Source organism: Protomyces lactucae-debilis, assembly GCF_002105105.1.
Source record: "Protomyces lactucae-debilis strain 12-1054 chromosome Unknown BCR37scaffold_20, whole genome shotgun sequence".
In the NCBI taxonomy this organism is placed as follows: Eukaryota; Fungi; Ascomycota; class Taphrinomycetes; order Taphrinales; family Protomycetaceae; genus Protomyces; species Protomyces lactucae-debilis.
The window spans coordinates 201547-220716 of record NW_024468012.1 but is presented as its reverse complement, the minus strand read 5'-3'; the positions used below and the strand labels follow the sequence as shown (position 1 = coordinate 220716).

At 51.3% G+C, this 19170-nt stretch overlaps 7 protein-coding genes across 7 annotated transcripts; 6 read left to right on the top strand and 1 right to left on the bottom strand.

The window, feature by feature from the left end:
* The first annotated feature begins 179 nt into the window (after positions 1 to 179).
* On the top strand, positions 180 to 1920 carry BCR37DRAFT_154022 (uncharacterized protein). The gene has a single exon (XM_040866126.1). It carries the CDS (start codon positions 551 to 553, stop codon positions 1775 to 1777), a length of 1227 nt encoding a protein of 408 aa, XP_040723004.1. The 5' UTR covers positions 180 to 550; the 3' UTR covers positions 1778 to 1920.
* Positions 1921 to 2081: 161 nt separating this feature from the next.
* BCR37DRAFT_351020 (uncharacterized protein) lies at positions 2082 to 7656 on the top strand (the record flags this gene model as incomplete). Its single annotated transcript, XM_040868044.1, has 2 exons — positions 2082 to 2386; positions 2430 to 7656. The coding sequence occupies 2 exons, from the start codon at positions 2082 to 2084 to the stop codon at positions 7654 to 7656; spliced, it is 5532 nt and encodes a 1843-aa protein (XP_040723003.1).
* Positions 7657 to 7935: 279 nt separating this feature from the next.
* BCR37DRAFT_400607 (glycoside hydrolase superfamily) lies at positions 7936 to 11132 on the top strand. The gene is made up of 2 exons (XM_040871812.1): positions 7936 to 8357; positions 8400 to 11132. Exons 1-2 carry the CDS (start codon positions 8151 to 8153, stop codon positions 11025 to 11027), a joined length of 2835 nt encoding a protein of 944 aa, XP_040723002.1. The 5' UTR covers positions 7936 to 8150; the 3' UTR covers positions 11028 to 11132.
* Positions 11133 to 11481: 349 nt separating this feature from the next.
* Positions 11482 to 12946, top strand: BCR37DRAFT_389189 (uncharacterized protein; the record flags this gene model as incomplete). The annotated part of the gene is made up of 2 exons (XM_040870708.1): positions 11482 to 11810; positions 11887 to 12946. The coding sequence occupies 2 exons, from the start codon at positions 11482 to 11484 to the stop codon at positions 12944 to 12946; spliced, it is 1389 nt and encodes a 462-aa protein (XP_040723001.1).
* A 483-nt stretch (positions 12947 to 13429) lies between these two features.
* Positions 13430 to 14272, top strand: BCR37DRAFT_394993 (Chloroperoxidase; the record flags this gene model as incomplete). Its single annotated transcript, XM_040871554.1, has 1 exon — positions 13430 to 14272. The coding sequence occupies one exon, from the start codon at positions 13430 to 13432 to the stop codon at positions 14270 to 14272; it is 843 nt and encodes a 280-aa protein (XP_040723000.1).
* Positions 14273 to 14376: 104 nt separating this feature from the next.
* On the top strand, positions 14377 to 14928 carry BCR37DRAFT_382893 (outer membrane protein TOM13-domain-containing protein; the record flags this gene model as incomplete). The annotated part of the gene is made up of 1 exon (XM_040869973.1): positions 14377 to 14928. A coding segment is annotated over exon 1 (361 nt), but the record flags the coding sequence as incomplete, so codon positions are not given.
* BCR37DRAFT_371201 (C2 domain protein) lies at positions 14909 to 18620 on the bottom strand (the record flags this gene model as incomplete). The annotated part of the gene is made up of 2 exons (XM_040868344.1): positions 18548 to 18620; positions 14909 to 18506 (listed from the first exon to the last, which is right to left on the bottom strand). Exons 1-2 carry the CDS (start codon positions 18559 to 18561, stop codon positions 14909 to 14911), a joined length of 3612 nt encoding a protein of 1203 aa, XP_040722998.1. The 5' UTR covers positions 18562 to 18620.
* Between the last annotated feature and the right edge of the window lie 550 nt (positions 18621 to 19170).

Genomic DNA, 19170 nt, shown 5'->3' with positions numbered 1-19170 from the left:
TGCCTCACTTAAAGTCTGCTGCTCTGGCCAATGGGCCGCGCTTACCTGGTGCGATTTAAGACCATTCATTCCCTTTGGCCCGTAATATTTTGTGCGTGGCTGGACAATCACGAAGCAGCAACCTCGAGGGCCCCCATATTGCAAGGGCCTCCACAGTCCACACTGGCCGGTGCGGTCAAGAGCTACTGTGCAAACTGATCTTGCTTAAGAGCTAGCACTCGGCCATGTCTGTGCTGGGGGGACAGTGACAACCTGCTCATAACCTTCGCTTTCTAGGCTCTTTCTCTTTGTCTTCCTCAACTCTGCTAGGCTCAACTGACGGGAACCTCTTCTTTTTGACACGCGCACTGTGCAAGGAAGCAGCTCCAAAGACTTCTCCTTCATTGTGGTCTTCACTTGGAAAGGGCAGCAGCACGCACCAGCTCTTTTTGTCCTACAGCGCTATTGAGACACAAATTCGGGTGTCACCCATACAACGGGTCTTACATCTGAGACATCTTTCTGACATTCTAAGCGGTTAGACAATCCCGTCATCGTATATCTACAATCAATGGTCCTGTTTCCTACAGCATTCAAGGCAGAGATGCCGCCAGCTATTGCAGTGACGCTGGACAAACAGTCTGCCGTACTACCTTATGCGAATCCAGCCAGTGCAGGTTTAGAAGCGCCTGCGTATGTTGCGATTGGCCTACCAGAAACATTGACGATTCATGCGACCATTGTCTTGAAATTGACGAAATCCACCAACATTACATCTCTCAAGTGTGCCTTCAACGCTAGTCAAGTCGTGGATGACAAGCAAGAACGGCGATTCGGGGTCTACGAACTGCATCGACGAGAAGTAGACCTGCTTAGACGCAAATCAGCAACATTGAGCGCAGGCGTGCATACTTTTTATGCCGCATTCGAGGTACCGTCTTGGCTACCAGCAACCTTTTTCTCAGCCAACAGCCAAATCACACATGCCGTCACCGCCACGGTTCAAGTAGCACGACCTGCAATCTATCTTGGTTTACGAGATACACAGGCGTCCAGTACAGCTGCGTTCAGTTTGACGCGGGGGCCACCAGCGGATAGTAACAGCCTTCGATACTGGTCTGGCGAGCGGACGTCGGCAGACACGGCGCTGGCAGTCAAGACGTCGAGGTATGTACGGGTAGGTGGCAAGCTGAGGCTGAGTTTACGGGTACGGTCAAGTGCACGCATTGAAGCGTGTACGATTGATTTGGTTCAGCAAGAGAGTATCTCCAGTGTTCCTGAGGAAGACTCGATTTGGGCGACGCATGGTGGGATATCAAGGAATCCACCGATGAGCTTCTTTTTGGATCAAAGCTCGTTGGAGGAGCAGACTATTCGCTTCAACCGATACCCAATGCCAACCATTGAAGCGGCATTCCCTGAGCAAGAGACAGAAGAGGGAGAATCGACAACCCTGTCACAAGTCAACATGGCATTCAAGTTGCTGGGTGAGAACCTACAACCAGACCTAGCATCGCCCATGCTAGATATCTGCCACAAGTTGCGGATTCGACTGACACCTGAGGGCGCCAAGGAGATTATCATCCATGTGCCTATCACGGTGTATGCTGGATCTGCCGCTTGTGATGACATGCCTCCATTTTACGATGAAATTGATGAACGCCTGGTGCGCAGTCCATCGAGAGCCGAGTCGGTGATGACGCTGCCACTGTACCGGAAGGAGCAGGCGGAGGTGATTGAGCGGGAAGAAGAGATGACACGGGCATTTGACGAGCATGATGTATGTTTAAGAGCATGATTGATAGCAGACCATAGCAAGCGATGGCATTCTTTTTGTTTTACCGGTACAGGACTACTAGACTAGGCCATAAGTATCCTGAGTGGCCATCTGAAGTAGGAGGACGCGTAATTGGGCGAGAACTCATCCAGCAGCTGGACGTCATCTAAGCAGCAGACACGAGCAGGGGACGCGTCAGCACGCGGCTCCATCAGGATACAAAAGTCCCGGCAGCCATACCTATAGAGCTGTGCTTCTTCGAACTGCTTGCTCCTTCTGCCCATCCGGGAACCACAAAGCGACAAGCATGGCCATACAGACTCTCATGCAAGGGCGCCAAAAGACCTTCCCTTACTTCAGCACGCTCCCGTACCCCATCGAATCAGCGGAGGAACGTCTCACGAACCTCAATGTCATCACAGGCCAGCTTTATCTGTCGCTCGCCGCTGAGGATTGGCCGAGAGCCATTTATTGGAACTCTGAATTGCGTGACTGGCTTGGCCTTAAGTTTGTGCTACCGAAAGCAGTTCGCATAAAGCTCATTCGCATCTACTATGAGGTGGTCACGGCATTTGGTGTCGACCCGAGAGCGCATGCTCGCTTCATGTCCATGTTCCTGGAGCTTACAAAGTGAGCCTTTATTTTAGTGTTCAGCAGATACTAACGCATGCAGACGGCGGTACTACCTAGATGGTACACGAGATCTTGTATTAGACTGGCGTCCACTGTGGCATGTCATCAAACGTGTCGTGATACCCTCGGGCGAACTCATTGTTCGTGCAGTCGCAGCCGAGGACTTGCACCATCTCAAGACGCTCGCACATGCACAGCACTACTTTGACGTTGACCAAACGCCAGCCATGCTGGAAGAGTTTCTTCCACTCTTTCAGACAAGTAGTCTTGGTGACGCTTTTCTCAGTGTCTACCTCGTCTGCAGCTTTCTTCCAACAAGCTCATACCGCTACAAAAGAAAAGTACTGCCGAGTATCTTCCATCTCTGGAATTTGCTTGCCTCTAGTCATGTTGCTGATGCTGTTTTTATCGAGTTTCTCTCTCGTTGGGTGCGCGACACGGATGGCTGCAGTGAACCCTACGAGCCGATGCTGGATAATGAACAACTCGACTACATCATGACACACTCCCTCAGACTCATGAAAATTCCCGTCGGCAATAGCTCTGGCTCGTCCAGTAAAAGTCTCGACTCTTGCGCGAGAAATCTCTTCTTTAGCAAAAAGTATCAGACAGCCAAGGATATGGCTAGGCTACTCATTTATCTGCTGCCCGACAACGCCGTCATGGATCATCTTGAAGTCTTTTTCGAAGCGACAGAGACATTCTATCACCCCTCCAATGCTGGAGCGTGGATGTCACCGCTTGTGTCGATTTTGTTTGAGCTCACAACTTTTGCTCAATTGCGCATCAATCGCGAAGCATCAGGCGAGCAACCTGCACGGTCGGGACGGTCGCTGACTCAATGCACTCGACGACTCGTACTAATGCTCCGGAAAGTCACATTCATGGCAACCTATGCTCGTTCACAAGATGTGCAGAATCTAGCACAAGCTGCACTTCAAGGCCTTGCATTCATGGAACCACAACTTATTATACCGGGCGCACTCAAACGCATCTATCCTTCATTACAGGGATTGGTCGAGTCTCATCGAACCACAGCGTCTCTTCACTATCTTGCAAGTCTGACACCCATCTTGGTGGCGAGTCCCGTATGGCGAGCGCATTTGACAAGTTTGATCACACTCAGTTTGCCGGGAATTGATGCCAATGATTTGATGAAAACGGGCATCACTTTTATCTTTCTCAATCAAGTCGTCAATGTCATCCCTATTGAGGATCTGAGTGAGTCTGGCGAGACGAGCGAAGCGCTGCAGTGGGTTCAAACGGAAATGGCCAGACTTGAGGAACTGGTCGGTGATGATGATGACTTTGAACACGATGTTTCGACCATGGAGCCGATTGTCAAGAGCTCAACAGCCGCATGGCAAGACATTGTTGTCATGTTTCTGGATCGCATATTCATCTTGCTGGAAAATCTACCACCTTCGACTAGCTCGCGGTCAGGGGAATCGCAGGTACAAAACGACCTTGCAGGACTCCTCCCGCCCTTCTTCAAAGCACTGTCTACGGACCTGCTCAAAGTGGCGCTCGACAAGGTTCTCAAATTTATCATGTCATACACACTTTACAATGTTGCCGATACCATGTCTGCTGTCGTCAATGCTTTGTGTAAAGCAGATGCAGCGACTGTCTGGCACGACTACTTCAACGTTCTAGACAGTGCTATCCGCGCAGAAGTCGAGGATAATGGTGCAGGATCGACACGGTCTGGTGGTATGGAAGTATTGCCTAGAGACCGTGCGCTTGTTTGGTATATTCGTTCCTTGGAAGGAATGGTGGATGCGGGTGGTCCCATGTTGTTTGAGTACAGGAAACCTCTGCGATCGCTCATCCACTTCCTCATGGAGCATTGTGTCAGTCAAGCTACCGAATATACTGGCATTTTGATTGCTAGCTTCCAAGAGGGTATGGTCGAGACATACACAACCGATCAACGTCGCATCAACCCAGAAGAAGAAGGTATGCCAGACTCTGGCCTCGCATCCTGGGGCTTGCAACCTTCAGCTAGCACTCTCAAGATTGACTGGCACTGTCCGACACGACCAGAAATCGAAGAGGCAGGTGATTTCTTCGGCGAAGTGGCTGATTTGCTCATTGGAAAAGTCCGTGCTTCACTCAATGCAAGTAGGCAAGCGAATGGCAAGGTTGGTCAACAGTGGACAGATGTGCTGGTGAGCCAGTTGTCTTACTTGGAAAACCTCTTGACGGGCGCAACGGAGCTGTTTTTCTCATCTCGAACTCGACGAGCGGACGAGGAAGTCGATCTGTCTGATGTCCAGTACAGTGCGCTATACCCAAAAGGTTACGTTTTCGCGGACAAACAGGATCCCGTCCTGCTCGCCATGACCGCGAAACGAAATGAAATTGGCGAACTGCTCCATGAAGCCCACAACTACCTCACTGCACATCATGCTGACGATATTCTCTGCTTCGATGTACTGCTCCTTGTCATCAAAACTTGGATCGGGAACGTAGGCTACCAGCGCGCTGACGGGAGTCAGAGCAAGCTGTCGAGTATCTATGTTGAGGACATTGCAAACTTTAAAGTTCCTGGCAGGCGAAAGCAGTATCCGCGTGCTTATTTGCTCAGACGTGCATTGCTCTACCATGTTTCGCGTACGAAGCACTCGACCATGACCATTGAGCGGACGGCTTTGCATGATAAGCTGCTGCAAGATTTGAAAACGACTGCTGTTGGAGCATACACAGAAATCCGCATCATTGCTCAGTCGGCGCTCAACCTGGCCCTGCGAGCCATTGCAGACATCAAAGCCAGGACAATTCCATTCTTCTTGGAAGCACTCAAGAGTGGCGAAGAGGACCGCGTCAAGGGTGCTCTCTACGTTCTCTCCGGTCGCGTTTTGAAGAGCTACATTGGCAGAGACTATCGCTTCTTTCCCGACTTTTTGAAGCAACTCGTCCTCCTCAACAATGCCGAGAAGCCATCCATGATACTTCCAGTCAAGCAAGCGTTCTTGGAGTGTGCACTCAAGAGCAGACCACCGCCTGCTGTCTGCGTTTATGAGAAGCAAGAGCTGCAAATAATCAAGCCAGAGGACGATGCACCTGTCGAAACACTGACTCAGCGTCGCCGAGCAGCCGAATCCTTCAGGGAAGCAGAGCAGCTCAAGTTGAGAGACAACCTGATTGAGTTGACGGAAACAAAAGACTGGCGTATCGCTTGTGCGGCAGCTTCTGCGCTCGGAGCGGGGATCAGTGCGTCGTCGCTGGCGCCGACACCGTACCTGGCACGAAGCATCATCAAACTATCTGTTTCTGATCACCCATCATTACGTGCCATTGCTATGAGCCACTTTTCTCAGCTTTTGGCAGTCTGTTGGCTCCGTGTTCTGACAAAAGGCGATTTACGCGATGCGACACTGGAGAAGTTGACAATTCCCGGGCGGATCGTGCTGACATCGCGAAAGGATGGCAGTTTTGGCAAACAGATTCTAGAGAGCTTGAAAGATCCCAATCCCGAGTATTTTGTGGATAATGAGCGTGCCGGTTGGCTTGCTTGGCCAGAGACGTTGGAGGCCTTCGAGCGGGATAGTGCTGGTGTTCCTGATGAGCTCGATCCACTGACCACAGAACTCTTTGCAGCGATGGGACCGCTCCTTGATCGAGAATGGGTTGGCAAGATCATCGACTTTTGGAAGGAAGAACCCAAGGAAGGTAACGGCAAATTCAGAGCCACTTTGCAGCACATTGTCCGGCTGTTCTTCGTTTGTTCTCGTCGGATGCCAGGTGCAGTGACGCTCGATGAGCTCAAACCGGAGATTGAATCGCTCTGTGCCAAGGGCGCTTTGCATTACCACAGTCGTGTTGGAGCAGAGTTACTCTCAGGGTTGATTGGATCGTTGCGCTATGAGACTGGTGCCGTTCATGATGACACTTGGGAATGGGCTGGCAGCATCATTAAAGAAGTCCTCACTTCGCGCTTGACGCCCGACAATGTGGCGTATTGGCAACAGGCGTGCTCCATCATCTTCCTGCATCGCGATCCGCGCCGCTTCTTCCCATTGCTAGAAATGATTTCAAACTTGCCGCTTGATATGGAGTCCTACTCGGCTTTCGCAGAGAGTGCCAAAATCAGTGTCTTACGCAAGACTGTCGCTGCAGTAGGTTGGCACTATCAATCTGGCGACAAGGCAATTGAAAAGTTCATTGCCCATGTGGATCACCCGTACAAGCGTGTTCGAGACGAGATTGGCAAAGCACTCAACAACCTCTTTGCCATGCAATACTTTGAGTCGCATGCATCCGTTGAGGCATTCTTGGAGAGTAACCTTCAGTCTGGCTCGTCATTGGGTGTGGTGCCTTACCAGCCGAATGCAAAGCTGACGGCAGTCATGCAAGACATGTTCAAGAAGCTGCATGCATGGCGACTTGAGCGGCCGGTTGGCCAAGAAGCGCCTTCGCAATACACAATGGCTTCCAAGACGATTGCTACTTGGGTGTACAACTCTGTTGATATGACAGAAGCCTACTTGCTACTGCCCTTTGTGCCAGATCTCATTTTGCCAGAGATTCTACATATGATGGATGTCAAGGAGGACCACGACCTGCTTGTTATTGCAGTCGGCGTCTTCAAGCAGCTCGGCAATATCGTTTACCCAACCAGTCAAGTTCGGTCGATGGTGGATGCACTTGTTCGCATCATGTCGACAGACCCCTCTTGGCACCACAGATTGCGTGTCATGGCTGTTGTTCAAGTCTTCTTCTACCGCAACATGTTCATCCTGTCTCGCGAGGATCGCGGCCGCTTGTTTGACGCTGTGGTAGGTTTGCTCTCAGACTCGCAATTAGAGGTTCGCGAAGGTGCAGCAGGCACCATCTCTGGTATGATCCGTGCTTCTTCGCATGATCGTGAAAACACCATCAAGCGCCTCATTACCCGTTTCACTGACATTCTCGACAACTCGCCGCTTCCAAGACGCAGACGACTGAGTCAAAGGCCGTCTGATGTAAGCTTGCAGGAGACAAATGAGCTCTCGTCGGTCATGATCCGGCGTCATCTGGCATGTCTTGGTCTTTCGGCTCTTGTTACTGCATTCCCGTATGGTACACCGCCGCCTTGGTTGCCGCCCGTTCTTGCACGTCTTGCACGGTGCAGCGACAATCCACATCCGATTGGCGTGTCCATCAAACGGGTGCTTGCAAGCTTCAAGAAGACGCACAATGATACTTGGCACTCGGATGAGAAGGTATTTACGCAGCAAGAACTCGAAGACCTCGCAGAGCCCAGTCACACGTACTTTGCATAACGGGAGACCATGAAAAGCAATACTGGCGATTCAGCAAGACTGAAGGCAGATCTAATGGTAGAATTGGCTTTTAGCGAGTAGATGGCTGGTGTAGGCCGGTGACAGATCTGACAGCTCTCCAGTAGAGAACATCCCGGTTGATAGTAATGTCTGTTGTATAAGTAGCATCTTCTGTCCTATCTACGGAGCTGTAGGCCCCCTGTACTGTCTCCGTTGCCCCTCTGTTGGGCATGTCATCGGGTGCTCGTCTGTCGTGTGCTGAGATTTCCAGGCGACATTCGCAACACCACCATCAAGACACATCCAGGGCATCTGCCAAGGCCCAGAGACAGCGGCCTGCTCCCGGCTCGGCCTCACACCGTCCTTCCTTTATCCGACACTCGAGGCACCACCCATCAGAGTACTCTCGTAGCCCCTTCTTTTGTGCTCGTCTTCCCCGGTTCGCCCAGCACCTCCTTTTTGTGCTCATCCTGGTTCGCGCAGCCTCATGCGGCATGCTCGCCAACGAATGGAAGTCTAGGAGCATCTATCAAATCGTCACAGATCGCTTTGCTCCTTCCACCGCCGAGGATGAGGCCCGTTTAGGACCCTGCAATCCCGGATACTTGCAGGGACAAATATGCGGCGGCACTTGGCAGGGGATCATACGGAAGCTTGACTATATCCAGGGCATGGGATTTGATGCGATATGGATCAGTCCGGTAGACTGCCTCCACATGTCACGGGCTGCGCGCTAACCTTAGATCACAAAGAATATCGAGGACCAGACTGACTATGGCTATGCGTATCATGGCTACTGGCCTGAAGATCTCTATTCCATCAACCCGCATTTCGGCACCCCAGACGATTTGTTTGCCCTGTCTTCAGCGTTGCACGCCAGGGGTATGGCGCTTATGGTGGACGTCGTTGTGCAACACATGGGCTCACCAGCGCAAATCGATCTAACCCGCTACACGCCCTTCAATGACCCGTCACATTACCACAGCAAGCAATTCATCACGGATTACACTAATCAGACGCTGGTGGAGCAAGGCTGGCTTGGAAACGGCCAAGTACCGCTACCAGACCTCAATACGGAGAATCCCGTCGTCATTGACACGCTCAATGCATGGATCGCATCTCTTGTACAACGCTTTAAAATTGATGGATTACGGCTAGATACTGTCAAGCATGTCCGCGCTGATTTTTGGCCAGGCTTCATCCAAGCGTCTGGTGTCTTTGGCCTCGGCGAAGTGCTGAGTGGCGACCCAGACTACTTGGCTCACTATCAACCATACACAGGCGGTTTGATCGACTATGCAACTTACTACCCGCTCTTGCGTGCATTTGGTCCGCTCGGCGACATGGCTGAGCTTGGCCAGTTGCTAGCACCTTCGTATCGAACCAAATTTCGCGACACACAGCTGTTGGCGACGTTCATGGAGAACCACGACAATCCGCGCTTCCCAAACACGAGTAAAGATCCGGTCATCGTGAAGAATGCACTTGCGTATACAATATTGTCCGATGGCATTCCCATGATTTATTATGGCCAAGAACAAGGCTTTTCAGGACTTGTGGATCCTGCGTGTCGAGAACCAATGTGGCCATCTGGCTGGAAACAAACGGATTTGTACAAGCATATTTCCTTGCTCAATAAGGCCAGGAAGGCAGCTTGGTCTGTTGGGTTTGGTCAGAATCTTGCGCTTGGTGTCTATTTGGACCGCAACATTCTCGTTACTCAAAAGGGTCCCATGTTGCTGGTCATCAGTAACGCAGGTAGTGCTGCAGCGAAGAAGACAATCACTTTTCCGACGAAGCTTGCGAACGGTACCTTGATGGTCGACATTTTCTCGGGCAAGTGCATTACTGTTGGCAAATCCACGACCAGCACAACAGTGAGTGGCGATGTGCAAGTCTATCTTCCACTGGCATTGGCACAGAGCGTTCGTCTTGGTCTGGACAATACAGCACCAACCGTGAGCTCACCCTCTGGCTTTCGATCAAGGTTATCGAGCATCTTTGGCTCATCCAAGTCTGCCGGGCTTGCAGCCAGCAAACTTGTCTCAACAAAATATGCATCTGGTATCCCTGCGCGTGCGACGTCGAGTCTCGGATTATCGAGTCGTCTTCCTGCCATTTCCACGACGGACAAGGCGCTTCGTCCGTCTTCCACAGCCCTCAGGAACACACAATCTATTTTTCCATCAGCTCCACGAGCTATACGTCCTGGTGCAGTAGAGACACAGCCAGTTTTGCGGAAGAGCAGCTCCCACTCGTCGCTGCAAGTGCCTTCTCCGCGAGCAGTGATCAACACGGGCAACTCACGCACCTCCTCCCTGACGGATTCGTCCACCATGTATCACCAACAAAATAACAGTACGGGCATGCTCAACAATGGTCGAGTACCTCCGCGCAGTACGACACCGCTCGTCAATGGCCGTGCCGGTGTCGCAACAACGACGTCTCCTGGAGCAAGTCCCGGACAAACCATGTCAGCAGCGATGCAAGCACGTCGTCAGCACGCACGACAAGTCACAGCACCGCCTGCTTCATTGAGTCAACACTATCGTAATGCCTCACCATCCCCACAACTCAGTCCAGCACAGCAACAACAGTACCCGATTGGCTCTGCACAGACTTCGCCGGAGAGTACTCAGCAGTTGTCTAGCAAGTATACGTATGGCCAAGGTGGACATGGACACACATTAAGCCACGGTCATAATGGTGCCGGATATGCACCGCATGTGCAATCTAGATTAACGCCGAGCATGCGGTCGAGCAGCGAGTCGAACTTGAGGTACATGAGTCACGGCAAAAATCAAGGACATCCTCCGATGCCCACAGGTCCTCTTAGAAGAGAAGCGTCGAGCCAATCACTCGCTCAAGATGCAAGGTCTAATTCGATGCGCAGTCAGACGGATAGGCCACCCATGCCGCCTGTGCCAACCTTGGAAACGCGAAAAGCTCTATTGGATGGCAATGCCCCGTATGCGCATACATTCTCCATGTCAGCAACAAGCCTGCATAGTGCCAATGGCTATGGTGGATACCCTGCAACAACAGCTTATGCGCGATCTCGACGCAATAGTAATGCAAGTCTCAGGTCGTTTCATACTGTTGGTGGGCGCACCTCGACCGATGCTGCTCGAGACAGACATGCCTTACTGGCTGCTGAGACGGGTGCACCGATTCCTGCTGGTTATCATCATTATGGGCATGACGCTGCTGACGCGGGTCATGAGACGAGTGCACCGCGACATGCACCCAAGAATCTGCCTGTACAGGGGTACCAGCAGTACACGCGTAAACGGTCTGGTAGTGCGTTGCAGTATGATTTATCGCATGCTGGTCCGATGCAAGGCTATCCAGACATGACAAGGCATGCATAAGGAACGCTAGAGGGGATCGACGATAGACGGAAAGAGGAAGAAACATGGACGGAAAAGTAGCCTTCATTCCAATTTGCATTCATTAGCGAAGCATAGTAGTCATCCTTTTGCCTTTGTCTTATATGTGACTGCGCCCTGAAAATTTCACCTGTAAAAAAAGGAGGCGACGACAGGAATCACCCAAGAGAATGCCTGCTCTGCTTACGAAACTGCTTAAAAGTCCCAAGTAGGGGGTCCAAGCTATAGGCACGCTTACTTTTATTTGCAAGACAGTCAGCTGATATACTTTGACAAACACTGCTGCTTCTACGTGCTCAGGAGGCATAAACACACGCTGCTGACAAGCCAAGCATTTAAAAGCTCAGACCGCACTCCTGTAACTTGAGCGTGCTGCTCACTCAATTGAAACATCGCATCGTCCATTGACTCAGACTCAACAGCGCTTCATAACGAAATGGATCGCTGCCACGACGATCCTAAGACTTGCGAAACAAGCGCCATTGATTGTCTGCAGGACGGCAACGAAGGCATCCTCGTCCCTGAGACTATCCCTCTTTCGCAACCCACAGGACAAGGCGGTCCTTTTGCCAAACGCTTGGAAAGGCCTGGTGGTCACGATTCACCTGGCTCCATTGAGCCCATGACACCGACCGGATCGCCGGTCCAAAGCCGCAGCAGTTCCCCTGCTCGAGAGCGAAAACAGGGGTCGCCGACTACAACAAAGACATTTGCCGTGTGTACACAACGTCGTCGATCCTCAGCGACAAGGATGCGCAGCGAGTTGTGAGTCTTTTCTTTCCTTCTCATTCATGAGATGATGCATATCTCGCTGCATTGTCTGACTCGCCTTTTTATGTAGGTTAGAAACAGAGAGCATTGTCGATATGGATGAACAGGATACCACGTTTTATCCTGCTCCCATTCCTGCGAGTATGCGCACACCGCCTGCGCTTGTAGGTTCGCCTGTTCAGGTGCGCAGCATGAGTATGCCCACAGAGTGCTCACCACTGGCCAACTTGTGCATGCCTTCAGAAGATGAAGCAGAGTCAACAGAAAATTGCCAAGACGGCCAACTTGAGCCTGAAGAGATGGAGGCTAGCGAGACCAAGTCAGATGCCTATCGAGACTTCGCTTTGCCTAGCCAATACAGCCCAGCTACTCTCCTGCTCAGCACTTTTCTCGAACAGACTGCAAACGAACCAGTTCCAACGGATGATGAGATTCATCGAGATGCAGTAGCCATGGGCGCTCTACTCGATATCGTCAAGCTTCGTCACCAACGACAAAAGGAACGTGCCTTGCCAGGCTATACACTCGACGCGCGTTCATCGCAGCGCATGGATTCAATCACACGACTGAGCATGGGGATGCCAAAGTGGGATGCGCCTGAGGCGAAGAAACGACCAACACTGCTGACATTGGACATGGAAAGGCGAGCACTGCAACGATCTCAAGGTATCTTGGAGATGCAACAAGCACGATCTGGCCATCTCGCTGGTAGGTCGACACACTCGTTGCCTATGCGTAGCAAGCGAGAGAGTGCGGGTGTCAAATCTGTGAATGAAGCATTGCGATTCAGCTTGCAATTGAATTTGGGAGACGAAGACGATGATGACGATGTGCCGCTTGCTGAGCTATGCGCTCGAGACCAGCAGCGAATGTCTCCCGTTCATGGAGGCTCTATGCTTTTAGAAAGCGCTGAGCAGCAGGTTAATGTATTGTCAAGCTTGTTTGCAGGGGAGCAGTCGTTGGCAGCACGAATGGAAGCATTAAAGGTCAAGCAGCAGCAGAATTTGAGGTCTCCGGTGGGTGAAAAGGAGCTTGGAAAGCCTCGAGAGTTGACGCTTGCTGAACGCCGTGCAAAGCTGTTGAAGGGGAAGGATGTTGCAGGACGAAGAGAAGGCCCCTATCGACTTTAGGCATCCACGGATAGGCGTCTTGTGAGTCGTGACTCTATGCTCAATGTTTCATTTTCGCGATGACGATGCCAGTCTTCCCCGCGCTAAGAAGTTGGTCAGGGCAACGGCAACTTCGAACTTTCCGCCTGCAGATCTGCTGGAGGCGTCCACGTTCAAAGTCCGGGGCGGCTCTCCTGCTCAAATTTTCGCAATTCAGCTGCTGCCATTGGCAACCAACTTCCACTCGGCCTCGGGCTCAAGTATCCAAGTTGCGGGTTGCCTTTAAGCTTCTGTCTTCTCTCAGTGGGCCAGTGGCAAGTTGGCAATTAGCAACTCGGCCAGTATGCGACTGGACGACGGACGTGCATGCACTTTTTGGCACGCTTTTGACAGCTCGCATCTGATTCCCATGATGCCGCCTTAGACAACAAATGGCCTCATATGATCGGCCTTGTATATATACCCATCGCCCTCGCTCTTGTCTCTACAAAGAAACAAAACATGATGTTGCAAACACTCGCCATCTTCCTTGTTTCCAGTGCCGGTAGCGTCTTGGGAGCTGCCGTCAACCCTCACCCATGGATCCCTGCCGGTGCAGGTGATGTGCGTTCACCATGCCCGGCACTCAATGCTCTCGCCAACCACGGCTTCTTGCCTCACAATGGCCGTGGCATGACCGTTCCTATCCTGGTGCAGGGTCTGTCTGAGGGCCTCAACGTCAGCCCAGACTTCACGATCGCCATTGGCTCGTTGGGACTTACCGCTGGTAAGCGTCAATTGGGTGCCTTTGACTTGGATGAGTTGCAACAGCACAACTTCCCCATCGAGCACGATGCGTCCCTCTCAAGGCAGGACACCTACTTTGGTTCCGCCAACCCCTTCAACAATGCGACATGGCAGCAATACCTCGCGTTCTTCAAAGACGCTGAAGTTGTCTCCATCTCGGCTGCTTCAAACGGAAAATACGCTCGTGTCAAGGACTCCCAGCAGAGGAACCCAACATTCACGTATGGCCCACAGCAGTTTGTGCTGAGTTACGGTGAGGTGGCACTCTACCAATCTGTGCTCGGCAATCCATTGACTGGAACGCCCAAGACTAGCTATGTCCGCACCTTCTTCGAGCAGGAGAGGCTTCCATATGAGGAAGGATGGACCAAGTCGCTCATTCCTACAACCCTCCCTTCGCTTGTGGCCTTGGTGCTTCAGCTGAATGCTGCAAATGGCGAGGCTATCCCCGAAGGTGTGGTCTTGACGACAAATACATTGAAGAATGCCTTCTCGGGTCTTAGTGTGCTGACTGGACTCCCTATTGTTGGACCTGTTGTTGGAGAACTTCTCGGCGCATAAACTAGTGATAGCACCTTGTAAGTAGTTGTACTACCAGAGCTAAGCATGGAATAGTCCGAGTTGTCTTGTACTTTCCATCTGAAATCCTTGACCTCTTCCATTGACCGACTCAGACCGACCTCCATTGCTATATTCTTGAAGGGAGGGTTTCTACACGCTACATCTCCTCAGAGTCCTATAAACATACCTGATGGCTGCAGCAAGGCAAGATTACTATACAGACTCGAGCGACGATACATCCACAGACGACCACCCGCTCGTCTCTCTCTACAAGCGCCCGACTCCACTCGGTCTTCTACGCTCCTTCCTCATCAACGCAGCGCTTCCCTTCATCAATGGCGTCTTTCTTGGCTTTGGGGAGATCTTTGCGCATGAGCTTGCGTTCATGCTTGGTTGGCGGGGTGCAGTGCCGCAATCACAGCAGACATTGGCGCGGCTTGCTGGTAGGACAGATACACGGCGGCGCGTTGCACCAGGCGTCAGTGTGCATGACAATAGCGACAGTAGGAGTCGTCGTGAACAGCGCGAGCTTGAAGATATGACGGCATTAGAGTAGAGCAAAATACGGAGAATTGAAGCATGTTGATGACCTTATACACAATTGTGAAACTAGCGTTTGCTTCCGGCCGGGCCGCCCTACAGCTCCGTCTCGACGCCTGGCTCACGACCTTTCATGCTGAAGCGGTTTTTGATCTTGTAACCAAGCACCTTTGTCTCATCCTTCAAGAATTTCAAGTTGCGAACTGCCTTGATCCCCTGCAGTCCACGGTGCTTGCGCTGCAACTCATGTTTTTGTGCGCGCTTGTCTTGACGTTGTCGACGCTTCTTGAGGTCTTCATCGTCGATTTCCGAATCTGTGACATCTTCCTGAAGTCTCAAGTCTTCGTCATCTTCATGGATCGATTGTGAGGGGGTCGATGTGTACTTGGACAACTCACCGCCAAACATCTGTTCCCACTGCGCACCTGAGTCTGTTGCATGGTAGTCGTCAATCTCCTTTTCATAACCAGGCTTGTTGCGAGGCACACGAACGATATCAACGTCCTCATCTTCCTCCTCATCTTGCTCTGCATCCGCCAAAGAAGCAGCATCCGTGTCATCCTCAGCATCGGCATTATCCTTGACCTTCCCATCCTTGACCATTTGTTTCACAACATCCGGTAATTCTCGCTTGACGATGCGTGTGCGTGTACCCTCTGCAATGACAGACTCCCACGTCTCCATTGTTTCGCGATCATCATTACCACGCATATACTCACCATGCGACTCATCCAAACCCATCTTGAATCGAACAGTCATGCGGAGCGTACCACAGCGTTCCGTAGCGACATTCTTATCTGCTTCAATGTTGGCGATATAATTCTGCGTCATTTGCTTTGGCATGGGTGTCTTGTGGATTGGAATCTCAAGCACTGTTTCTTGATTGTCCACAAGGTCTGTGAGCCAGTAGATGGCATACGCAATCGGTTTGCGATGACCCTCGGAGAAGAACTCGACACGCATAGGTGACTTGTAGCGTTCTCGAACTGGTACCATGACGCGACGTTTCTGTAGATCCAACCCATCACCGCCTTGATCATGCTGCTTGATACGCTTCAAGTCCCAGGTAGTACCGTTGTGTGGACTATTTGGATTGATCCAGTGCCGGTGAATGATACGTTTGGCAACATCCGAATGCACTGCAATACGCGTCTTGCTCAAATACCCAGCACCATCATCCGAGACATTGACAGCATCGCCAAGAACCTCCAACGATCCAATATCCCAACCCAACAAGTTTGGTGGAAGTCTAAGATCCACTGATCGGAAGAGGAGAGAGATGGTAATTCGACCATATCCCATACCACCATCCAGACTGTAAATCCCTGTTGACTGTGAGCTGTTTCGAAGAATCTCACTAAGCTTCAACGTAACAGACCCAAGCAGTGCATCGTGTTCGCGATTCTGAGCATTCCTAGCAGACACAGTAATGACGGCATTTCGCCAATCTCGAATGAATCGTTCAGTTTGAGCATTGAAAATAGGGGCTGACGAAGAGACTTTTGTGCGTGTGCGAAAGACGAGTTGATCGTTGCAGAGGACAGTGCAGTAGCTGGAGGGAAGACGATCACCTTCTTCATCGGTATTCTCGCCCGTGATTTGAGCAGGTGTCCAAGGTTCATAGGACCCAAATGAGCCTGATGGACGGTGTACCTCGAGATTATCAATTTGATGAATCAAAACTGAGCAGATGCCTGTTGGTAGTGTTGGGTCTGGGGGTGTTGTTGTAATGGCCTTTTCATCTTCCGTCACCACAACACCTTTATCATCTTGCAAATCTGGGTGATCGCGCAACTCTTTTGCGAGTGCTGTATCCTTGCCATCTGACTTCATGGAGTTCTTCCAATCGGACTTGCAGAAGTAGCCGATATCCCAGTTGAGTTTGCCCGGCAAGACTTCACCCTTTTCATCCTTCAGCTCGTCTGAGCGTGACATGATTTTACCACTATCCTCCTTGATGAGTTGACGCAAATCAAAGCTCACTTTACCAACGACATCATCAGAGGTAATCTTGTCAGAGTCCCACAATTCAACAGAAAGCTTCTCGCCAGCAGTCAACTGTTCTTGGTAGACTAGCAGACACGTCTGTTCATTCCACGAAGGATTCAATTCCTGCTCAATGATGCGTGTACAGTACTGTGGTGAACCGTATTGGCTGTAGGCCAGAGTAATGAATGGATCACTCTTGCCGCTTCGGTCTTGAGCAGAGATACCTTCTGCGTTTTTGATGCGAATGTAGAGGACACCAATGGCGTCGGTTTCCTTCTTGACGGCATCGCCTTGTAGGATTTTGGACATGTCCATGATGAGTGATTTGGGTGCCACGTATTCATCAAGAGCAGCTGCAATGGAAGAGTTGACAAAACCAGAGATGAGGGGTAAATCGAGAACATTGATTCCTTTACTCGTCATGGGAACCGCAGATGCATCAATTTTGGGTAATCCCATGAATGTGAAGGTCAAATTCTTGAGGAATGGCGGGTTGGGTGTCAACTGAAAGCGAAGACGTACTGTACCAATGATGCCATTGAGTTCCACAAAGACGGGCAATGGCACATCAAAGAGTCCCTTGATACCCAAGTAGAAGACGAGCTCGAGATGCATATTCATAGCTTTACCAATGACTCCCTTTGCAGGCGCAGCTTTGTAAGCAAAAGAAGCTTCAAGGTTGTAGTAGCGATTACTGTCATCGTCTTCGCCCTCCAATTCACGCTCCTCCTTCTTCTTGGCTTTTTCCTCAGGTGAGAGTTCTGTGCCATTGGCTTTGGACTTGCCATGACCATCATCCTCATCAGCACTGGGCAGTGCGCGCAATGAGAGAATCTTGAATGGCACCACGCCCTGTCCGATAGAACTTACGCGGACATTCTGAACGATAGACGGCGGAACAGATGCTTGCATGACATCTTCAAGCGTATCTGCCATGGCTGCGAACATTTCTGGGTTGATGAGTTTCCAGATGATACCAACAAGGCTATTCATCCATTCAACGGATTCAGGCACAAGTGATTCTGTGGCTGCTTCGGCGCGTTGACGTTCAGATTCCCAGTTGAGGGCATTGGCGTCTTCCTGTATTTTGCGAAGCCATAGATGTACGCCGCATGCAATGATGACACCGGCAAAGATGGACGCGAAGAGACCTTTGAAGCCTCTGCTCACAAAGAGCCAATTCAAAACAACAATACCAACGACAATAGCAACAGACGCTTGATTGATGGCTGATTCGAGGGCGTAGAAGGATGCCTTGAGGTCTGCAACAGGAAGTGGGTGGTAGATGACTTGGATGTTCTTTGAGTGATGCAGATAATCATCCGTCTTGTCTGGATTGGCTTCCGGTGGTGCCAAGTCATCGAGTGTTTCTCTGTACGCCTCACCATGGCCCTCTGGCAGATGCGGCGTCGGTACACCAGGCAGGATGTTCGGCAACGGCGGCTGCTTTGGGTCTACATTGGCCTTGGGCACAGTGATGAGCGGTCGCCTGATACTTGCTTCAAAGTCGCCATCGACATCCTGAATCACCACTTCATTCTTGGTGGTTGGATCGACTACCCTTCTGCGAGAGGCGTCTTTTGCCTTCTGCACTTTATCCTGGTCCTTGCCTGCTGCTGCTCTCGAGGCATCTTGCTTTTGTAGATTGAGCCGTTCAGCGAGTTCCTTGCCCAGTGTCTGGATATTGGGCACTTTGTTGCGGGCACTGTGGGTGTTAGTGCATGCGTGATGCTGCTGATGCTGTACCTGTATGGAGCCATGCCTCTGTCTGTCTCCTACTGCTACTGCTACTCCCCCTGGTCGTCCTTGCTGGTCTGTGTGCTCGTATCTGTATCCCCCTGCAGCTTGTTGGAGTTTGATTGCTGCACTTTGACGTCACTTGGAGAGAAGAGAAGCAGACCAACGAGAGAGGGAGAGAGAGACCAGCAGGCAGCAGACCAGTAGTCATAGAGGAAGTAAGAGTATTGGTAGCAGCAAGAGCAGAGCAGAGCAGAGCAGAGAGAGGACATGGCAGCAACAGGCAGACCACTCGGGAGGGTCATAGACCCAGAAGACAGTCAAAGTGCCCAGGTCATGCCTACTGCAGCTACGACTGCTGAGAGCCATCCAGTAAGCGCGTCTCAAGCAGCACATCCAGAAGGCGAGACGCTCATGGATAAGGATACAAAGGCGCAGGTGACAGTCCGCAACTCGGGCACGTCCTCATCTGCTGCAGGCGCGTCCGGTGTTCAAGCAGTTGGGATGGATGAGAAGCCAGCACGGGAGACGGGCACGCAACATGCAAAGAGTCTCGCAAAGGAGGTGACAGCCCCTGTACAAACCCCTGCAAGCTCCTCATCTGCAGGCGCAACGGTCAATGACCCTTCTGT